Source organism: Rhinolophus sinicus, linkage group LG16 (assembly GCF_036562045.2).
Source record: "Rhinolophus sinicus isolate RSC01 linkage group LG16, ASM3656204v1, whole genome shotgun sequence".
Taxonomy (NCBI): Eukaryota; Metazoa; Chordata; class Mammalia; order Chiroptera; family Rhinolophidae; genus Rhinolophus; species Rhinolophus sinicus.
The window spans coordinates 11162611-11172161 of NC_133765.1; the positions used below are offsets into that span (position 1 = coordinate 11162611).

The 9551-nt window shown below is 41.5% G+C and overlaps 1 protein-coding gene across 5 annotated transcripts in view; it reads left to right on the forward strand.

Moving 5' to 3' along the window:
* ETS1 (ETS proto-oncogene 1, transcription factor) overlaps window positions 1-6851 on the forward strand; it is a 122958-nt gene extending 116107 nt beyond the window's left edge. For all 5 annotated transcript variants that reach the window (XM_074321872.1, XM_019714816.2, XM_019714817.2 and 2 more), the window contains 2 exons: window positions 2025-2143; window positions 3075-6851. In XM_074321872.1, the coding sequence (XP_074177973.1) occupies window positions 2025-2143; window positions 3075-3290 (335 nt within the window). In that variant the 3' untranslated portion in view covers window positions 3291-6851. The remainder of the gene's footprint in view (window positions 1-2024; window positions 2144-3074) is intronic.
* The last annotated feature ends 2700 nt before the right edge of the window (window positions 6852-9551 follow it).

Consider the following 9551-nt stretch of genomic DNA (forward strand, 5'->3'; position numbering starts at 1 on the left):
TATGTCACAAGGGACTTGCAGGTGCCTTTCTTTTCTTTTTACTTCTTTCCTTTTGCCACCAGAAATTCCATCGCATTTCTTAATAGAGATTTGTTTTCTTATTCCTTCTGCCCATCAGGGTGGCTTCTCAATGGAATCCCCATATGATGTCCGGTTTAGTCCTGTGAGCCCAGGCAGGGAGTTGTAGCTTGTGACTTTAACTCAACTTCTAAGAAACCTGCAAATGTGTCTAAACACCCAGTGGTTTTTTTAACAAGGGCGGGGAGAACCGAGGAGGATAAGGCTTAACCAGTGTTGCACTCAGGTCTGTTTTCGCGCATGTTAATTTGTTTTGTAGGCATTCACTGAATCATTTTATTCTAGAATAAGTGTAGGGTATTTCTTGCAAGATGGTTTTAAAGAGCTCAGGGTGCATTCTTAGAAGGATGAGGTGAGGTAGCAATATTTCATTTTCCATTTTTAGCTTGGGTTGTGCAGAGGAAGAGCGCTGGAAACCACCACTAGGAAGCAGTTACTGAAGGAACACTTCCTTGGCTGTCAGATGACAATGCACACCCGTCACTGTTTCCTCATAGGTGTCTGTCGAGGTTGCCCCGTGCTTGGAGGCTGAAGACCTGGACAGTAGACGCAGAACCACCATTTTCTAACTGTGTCTTGGAGCAAAGTCACATGACTCTCCTGAGCACCTTTTTTCACACCAACAGGATTGAAACAGTGAGACCACTGTGCTTCATCTATAGAGAGGAGTGGGCAGTGGATTTTAGGAGTATGCAACATGATCTATGTTAACATGCCTGGTAGAAGTATAAGATAGAACAAGAGATTACCCTGATAGATTATAATGGATATTTCGTTTTTAGATTGAGAGGGAACCAACCTAAAGCTCGTTTCCTGTTGAATCTCAGTTTACTTTGAATCAGACAAATTTGAAACTCAGGTTAAGGATTAGAGCCTTAAAAAGTCAAATGTTCCTGTATGAGTTAAGAGTATCCAAGGCTCCCTTCATCTACATGGACTGGATCTTTCCCAGTCCTACTTTGTCCAGATTGCTTCTGAGATGGTGTTGTAAGGCACAGTGCAGACATGGAACAAGCGGCATGGACTGTTGAACCCATATTTGTCTCTCCGGCTACTCCCATAAGGCAGATAGGAGTCACTGGCAGAATTGTCATTTCTGAATAGAAAGGAAAACCTATGTTGCATGAATCTGTTAGCATAAGATAAATTGACCATCAGAGTATGCCAGGCCTTCCAGAACTAAGATCTTGGCAGTGTTGATGGCTAAGACAAGAAAGTAATAGTGTGTGTGTGTGTGTGTGTGTGTGTGTGTGTGTGTGTGTGTGTGTACTGAATCTGTGAAGAATTCGAGACAGTCCTTACCTGACCCCTGAAGATTTCCTGGGTGGCCAGTCAGTTGCTCACAAAGTCATGATGCATTCCTTTCTTAGTTTGGGTGCTTGCCTATACGTGTCATGGGAGGACAGGAGAGGAGTATTAATGACCCAGCTAATTACATAAGCCTAGGATAGTGATCTTCTCCCTTGCAAACCAGGGGCCAAAGTCTCCCTAGGTAGAGGAGTGCTTATGAGGTTTGACTTCTGATTGGAACTAGCAAAGACATTCTTCAGTTAATACCTTTGTTACTTCTTAAGGCAAAGTGAGTTAGTGTTTGAGGGCACAAAAGATTATGCTACATTAGAACATTTCAGAGGATAGAGTCAGTATATTCTTTCTGGAGTTTGCTTAGTAATAAAAATGGACCGACCCTTAAGCCAATCAACATTAGGCAATTTGATATATTGTCTTAAGTGCTTTTCCTTTTTTATTTTGGTAGGAACTTCTTCACCCTCTCAATCTGCTCGACTTCATAGCGTCTCTTCCAACATTTATTCTCTGTGTTGCTTTCCTTGTCCTCTGGCTAGATGGACTGAGAGAGGGGGCAAGAGAGAGTACTGTATCCTGGGATTAGTTGCCCAGAATGCTGAGCATCGGGTGTAATGATTCACAATCCTTTGTGTTTCCAGGCAGTGGACCGATCCAGCTGTGGCAGTTTCTTCTGGAATTACTCACTGATAAATCCTGTCAGTCTTTTATCAGCTGGACAGGAGATGGCTGGGAATTCAAGCTTTCTGACCCAGATGAGGTAAGATAGGCGTGATTGAGAGTACTTGGTTAGAGAGAACTCTAGAAAGGGGTTGTGTGAGTGTGCTAATATTTTCTAGGATTCAAATCTCAGCTCTGCCACTTGCTTCTTGTGTGACCTCTAGCAAGTTACATAGCCTATCTGAGCTTTAGTTCCATCATTTGAAAATGAGAGAAAATGTCTATGATGCTCATTTGTTTGCCAGGATCAAAAGATGTCAGGCACATAGGAGCTCTTCATAAATATGAGTTGCTTTCTCTTACTTAGCACTTCCCTTGGCTCTGTGAATCTGAAAGGGGTCAGACAATTCAAGAGACCTTGGAAGATTGGTACAAGTTATTCATTAATTCATTCTCTTATCCAACAAATCCTTATTGAGTGGTTGCTCTGTGCCCAATTGTGAGGATTTAAAAAAAAAAAAAAAAGATAAGAGAGACACCTTTGCTGTTCTGTTCTGGCAGATGTGAGAAAGTATGGTGTCCCAGAACTAAAATTGCTTCCTGTTGGTGGAAGACAGGTATGATTGCATCTGAGTCCTCCACTTCCTCACATGAGATGTCATGCTTTCGAAGCAGGGACATTCTCTTAATAATATAAGGACAAAAGAGAGTCCAGAATGTTGCTTTTCTTTTTTTCAATATCAGATACTTTAAGTCCACTATGCAGAAGTTCAGGTTCACTGTGTTTTAATCAACTTAGAGAATCAACTTCGCTGCCGTTTTTTCCAACCCTTGAAAACTCGAATTCAGAAGAGATAGGTCAGAAAAGTATCTTCTATGTCCATGAGTCTCTGTCTTCCTTAAACATCATGGGTCACCATGGGTAGGTAGGTATAGGCATGTGAACATGTATACTTGGATCATTTTATAGATTTTTACCCCTCCTTCTTTTTCCTTTTCTTTCTTTCTTTCTTTTTTCTTTTAAATTTCAGGTGGCCAGGAGATGGGGAAAAAGGAAAAACAAACCTAAGATGAATTATGAGAAACTGAGCCGCGGCCTTCGCTACTATTATGACAAAAACATCATCCACAAGACAGCGGGTAAACGCTACGTGTACCGCTTCGTGTGTGACCTGCAGAGCCTTCTGGGATACACGCCTGAGGAACTCCATGCCATGCTGGATGTCAAGCCCGATGCTGATGAGTGATGGACACCAAAGGGGCTGGGGAAACTCCCCTGAGACATTTCAAAGAACAACCACGTCGGTTGGACTCTTAATTTTTAATTGTTATTCTATTTTTAATTTTTCAGAACTCATTTTTTACATTCAGGGGTGGGAGCTAAGTGAGCTGCAGCTATAATCAATTGTATATGGTTGGAAACAGAGAGCCAGGAATGGTGGGGTGGGTGGGACAAGAAATTCTTGAGCAAATGTTCAGGACAGAGAGAAGGGTCTTAGAAGCTTGAAGAATCTGGTTCAAGTGTCCAATCGTTTTTTAAAATCATCCATGGAAAAATTGTGTCTCGAGTTATGGACCTATTAGCGAAAGAAACTGAGACATTAGGAGTCATGTGACTGATGAAAGGCAATTCATTTGCTTGTTTTAGGTCTGGTCAGCCAAAAAAGAGGGAAATGGGGTAGAACATTTTGTTTGGGGGGGAAGGGGTGCACTAAAACCCAAGGACTCTTGACCTTTTACTCTACTTTTAAAACAAAGATGGACTTCAGTGGGGAGGGGCCAAAACTGTTTCTGTGTTAAAATTTATTTTATTAAATTTTGTGCCAGTATTTTTTTTTTTTCTTAAAAATCGTCTTAAGCTCTAAGGTGGTCTCAGTATTGCAGTATCATGCAAGTTTGTTTTTATTTGCCGGCTAAGGATTCTGTCATAGTGAAAGAAAACTGTTTATATAGACCCCACTGGAAATGCAAAGTGCTGTCACTGAGATTGGGGACCCCAAATTCCTGTGGCTTATATATGAAGGAAAAAATAATGCTGATTTGGGTACAAGGGAACTGTGTGTGTAAATTTCATCTATAATTTTAAAAATTTATCATCACACCCCTCTACTTATTTGTGGATTCTTGGGGTTTAGACTTCATGTTGAGCTAAGAAGTATTAAGTCATTGAACTGAATGTATTTTTCAGCCCTGGTTTTGTACCACAGCAAATGTAGGAGCACTGTTGAAGTCATGGAAAGGAGATCAAAGCAGGAAAATTGACTTGGTTCTTTATTGGTTCTATACCTGTAACATATGACTTGGAATAAAAGCTGTGTGCATGGGCATTACCCCTCAGGTCTTAAGAAATAAGTCCTGAATGCATGTGATTCCAAACTAACACTCTACACTTTCTCCTTTGTGTCTTATTTTCCCAGCATCCCACATTTTTTGCTTCCCCCCTCCCTGTTATTCAGTAGAGAGAAATGTACAGGTTTCTGCTTGGTGAGTGCAAGAGTAACTGCAGACATGACATGAGTTAAAAAGTGTCTGATAAAGCCATTTAGACTCACTGTGTTTTAGGAACAATGGAAATTAAGGGAGCATACAAATAAAATGGGGCTTGGCTGACTTTGGGAGGAGAAATGCAAGGCTTTCCTTTGAAGAACTGCTAGCTGAGTCAGATGTCAGGTGAGACTGTGTATGCAAAGTGAATAGAGTAGCCGCTGTTAGGGCCTTGTGCATGGGTCTGTTATCGTGGCACAGGTGAATGAAGGCTCGTAACTGCAGAAGAGAGGAATGACTTGATGGCAAAGGAAACACATAAGACGAGGAGCTTGAATGAAGAAACTAGGGTGGTCCATCCATGAGATCTGAATATAGTTTTGGTTCCCCTATAATTTAACTGCAAATTTAATCAATGAGGAAGTTATGGAGGGTAATCTAACGATGGGGTTTGGAGTAGGGGAATCAACATCTAACTAGTGAGGAAAAGTTCCAATCAGGATTCCCCTACTATATGGATTCCCCCATTAACAAAAGACAACAACAGTGGGATGGCTTTATAGACTTCAGTGAGAGAGGTGAAGAAACATTTAAGATGGGCTTCTCAGGGCTAGCCTTTCTTAGGATCTAGCTGAGAAACTGAAAGTACTAACAACCTTCTAGTGTGTCTTCAAGAAAATGGATTGTCAATTCCCAGGTCCTCTTGTAGACCGTAATTATCAGGAACTTAGCTCTGTGATTCATGAGTTTCCTCATACTAATAAATCAGAGAGTCCACTTGGAAAGCAAGGCAGAATTAGCCCAGTTGTGTATTTTGACCTTCTTCCAAATGCAGGTGCCTTAATGAAGCTCTCGAAATATTTTAGGAACTGCTCAGGGAGTGTTAGGCGGAACTGTTGGACTACATTGTTTTTTCTTTGATTATGTGATCTTTGTTGGGCACTGGCAGAGGTGTGTGTGTGTGTGTGTGTGTGTGTGTGTGTGTGTGTGTGTGCGTGCACAGACATGCAAAACTGCAGCTGAGATAATGCTTGGGTTATCGAGGTTAAGTCTTTTTCCACATTTCAGTAGTGGGTGAGAGTAGAACCAAGGCTGGGCATCAGTCATGGCTTGCTGTTTGCAACCAGGCATAAAATCACTTTCTCAACTCATCCAGCTTTCCTATTACATTTATGCCAAAAACTCCTCTTGTGTGAGTGTGTCTAACTCCTGCAATAATTTCGTAGCAGATAAGATATAAGAAAGTGTGTCGTCATGCTCCTCAACCCGCTTGCTCGCTCAGATGCTTTTCTCTCTGGGTCCACCGTTTTCAGTATTTATAGATAGTTTATTAGATAAGACAGCTTTGTTGATCTGGCCAGATGCTTTTTATCCTTCTGTCCAAAGGCCAGAGACCATCCCAGGAAGAATGGTGGGTGGTTTATACACTGGAAATGCAGCAGAATTGTTGCATTTATACTTTTTAAAAACACATGTTAGCTTCAGAGGAAGGATGGGCAAATCTGGTTTAGCTGGGGGAAACCCTTAGTTTCCTGGAGATGCCTTAACCCATATCAGTTTTGGCTGTAGGGTTCAGTTACTTTTGTTCCCTTCTCCATCCAGGGGTTGGGGACTTCCCTACACAGAGCCCTGGTTTTGTGGTGATGGGGATTGGCGGTAGCATTCCATGATCAGATGTGCTTTTCCTCACTTTGGAGATGAACACTCTGGGTTTTAGAGCATTAACCTGCCTAATCTTCATGGTGGAAATTACACCTTCTCTCTTCTAGTCATGCTGTGCATGCTGCTTTCTCTGTTGGGGTCTATATAAATGTGTTGAACTCTTATCTACATTCCAAAGAACTTTCAAGGAACCATAAATATATGTATACATATACATATATAAAATATATATATTAAAATGAAATTATCTCTATCAGGAATACTGCCTCAGTTATTGAACTTTTTTTAAGAATACTTTTTTTAAGCTGAGAAATATAGTAGTAAAAAAGATTATATTGTGTTTGACTATTTTCCAACTTGTATTTTCATATAATTTATATTTTTTAAAAAGCTGAAAATTTAAAAGCAAGATGAAAAAAAAGGAAAAGCAGGTGCTTTTTAAAAATCAGAACTGAGGTAGCTTAGAGATGTAGCGATGTAGGTGTGTCTATGTGTTTTTTTTAAATGCAAAATAAAATTTCTTATGGGGGAGTTTTTGTTTGTTTATTTTAGTAGCTGATGCTGGCACATCATTTTGCTGGAGAGTTTTTTATATACTGTAGCCTGATTTCATATTGTATTTTAAACTGTGTGAGATTAAAAACAAAGAAATTCATTCATAATGATGTGGGTTTGGCTCCATTCTTTCCTGTCTGGTTCGTGTGTGAAAGCGGGACAAATGAACCAACTAGAGACAAGCACAGGAAGGAATGTACCTCCGTCTTGCTGATCTCACTAGCTCTGGACCGTTTCAGATAAAGATTTCCCAATAAATTCAGAACTGCAATAGGAATATGAGGAAGTATGATTTCACATTCCAATTATTGAGTGTATAGTGTCATCCTTTGTGGAATGTCCCTGGCCTTATCACACCTCAGTTTCTTCATGTCTGAAGGACTAAGAGCCACGTGAAAAATAAATTTAGTGACTCAGCAGGTAAACATCTCATTTCAAGTAGGTAAATTTCCTGATATTAACAGAGACAGTTGAACATCTTTCAAATGCTCTGAACAGGAACAGTATTCTTGTTTCTTCTGATACAGTCTTTCTCTATGCCGATTTATACCCATCACATCCATCTCCTTGGCTCCACTTCTTTCACTGGGACTGAAAATTAAGAATGATAATATTTGTGAGAACCCCCAGCAACCCATGTCATAAATAAAATCATATTTATAAGTGCTTTGGTGAGGAGTACTTAGGAACCCATCCCACGTGGTGCTTTTCTCTTGTTGAAACTGTAGAAGGTGGATGTTTTTAATTAACACCAGCATTTGCAACATGAATCCCATCTCACAGCTGGAAAGAGAATTTTTGCTGAATTGTTCACAAAGAGAGCTCTGTTTTTGGAAAAGCTGTTTCTTCAGGCATAGAGCATGAGGTTTGCTGAGTGCACGTTAAGCACCGACTGTGTGGTCTAGTGGTCAGGGAGCCCAGCTGACCACAAGGAGGGCTCTGGGTCCTATATCCCGGTCAAGCCACCACCACTCACTCAGAGACTTGGGGAAGATGGCTTGAAGTACTTGTATTTTTTAGTCTTCAGCTGCAAACCTGGGCAAAGCCACAACTCCTGAGCCAACCTGAGGCCACATCTGAGCTATTCTCCCTGAATAAATAGTACACAGGGAATAGTTTTCTGTCTCAGTCAAGGATTTGGACAAGGAGCTTTCCTTCACTGCTGAGTTTCTGTTATCCCCCAAACCATCTGATTTAATGCTGACCAGGTTAAAAGATATAAGATCTGCTTGAATGAAACCAGCTTAGATCTCTTGTTTCTCAAACAAGGAGCTAGAGTTTAGCTGGGGAACTCTCCAGATAACTGGGCTTTGGGGATCTCTTTAATGGTGCTGATGAGACCACTGTATTAAAGCTGTGGTGATGGGATCTGGGGGAGAGGAGGCAGTATCCTCTAAAACAATTGCAGGGTTTTGGGGAAAGCTGGTAGGGTTAAGATAGGAGACACGGGAAAGAGGAGTCGTTCAAAAGAAGCTGGTGGTCAAAATATAGATTTGACAGGCTTTCAGGAGGTTGTGGGATAAGGGCGAGCCATGCTAGTCTGGCTTGCCCCTGCAATGGCTTTGGACCAAGTTCTAGCACCCATCACACACACACACACGCACAAAATTGAGCAACAGAGCTTTCCTGTATAATGAAATATAACTATTTGAACCAAAAAAGTGGGTTGTGATTTGTGCTTTGGGTAAAAAAAGCTGGCCATGGAAGCTAGAGGTTACACACTGGCTGACTGTGGGCTGATTCTATGCCATCGAGATGTTTAGTATGGCCTTCCAATGTTGGGATGCACCTGTGCAACGGAAGTGAACTGCAGTAGGGCCCTGGGTGGGTGGTCTTTGATTCTGACATTCCTATATAGCAAACACTCATGGACACTGAGTGGAAGCTGCCCCCTCGAGATGAACTTCAGTCTCCTCTTTCGTCTCTAGTATGTAGAATTTGAGTTTATGACTCCTGTGAAGATAATGTCTCCACATTCCATGTTTACTTGACGTGAAGCTCATCTTATTCTAGAACCTACAGTGGAAGAGAACAAGAGGTCATCAGGTTCAATAGAACCATCTGACTTCCAAGCTGTTCTTTCCATTATGCTATGCTGCCACCCATGAACTCTGAAAGGTCTCCTTTGGTGATGCTGACCAATGGCTCACCATCCATGGGAGCCACAGCCCTGGTTACTGAGAGGTACACTTCATAAACCAAATATGGGATAGTTTTCTTTCAGTAAGGAAGGTTTCTCACTTCCACAGCCCTTTCCAACCTCTGCTTTTCCCCACCGGCTGCTCTAGGAGGTGGTTTGCAGTGCAGTTGTACAAAGGCCTTCTAGTTCAGATACAGGAATACTTGACCCTCTGGGTAGCTGGTCCAGGGTCCTGGCCCTTGCCACTTTACAGGTATATTGGCTCACATGCTACTTGTTGTTCACTGTTCTTTGGGATCTCCCCATGCTACGAGAATCTGTACCGAAGAACAACAAATAACTGAAGAAAGAAACACTTTCCAGGTACCTCTTGCAATGAGACAAAGATTTAAGGAGTCTGATAAAAGCAGGTGTTGATCAACTGGTAAATTTTTTTTTTTTTTTTTTTTAACTGGTAAATTTTAAAGGCCTGAAGTTGAGGGAAAAAAACACCCAAATTAGGGGGTAAGGTGGCTCTGGCCTCTGTCCCTTGGCCAGTGCCAATTCCCGTTTTACTCAATGTCCCAGTTCCTTTCCCTTTTTCCATTTTCCTGGAAAATATTTCTATCCCGGGAAAGCCAGTTTCATTTGATTGCCTGGTGTATCTCAATGTGCTGACGCCCAAAGT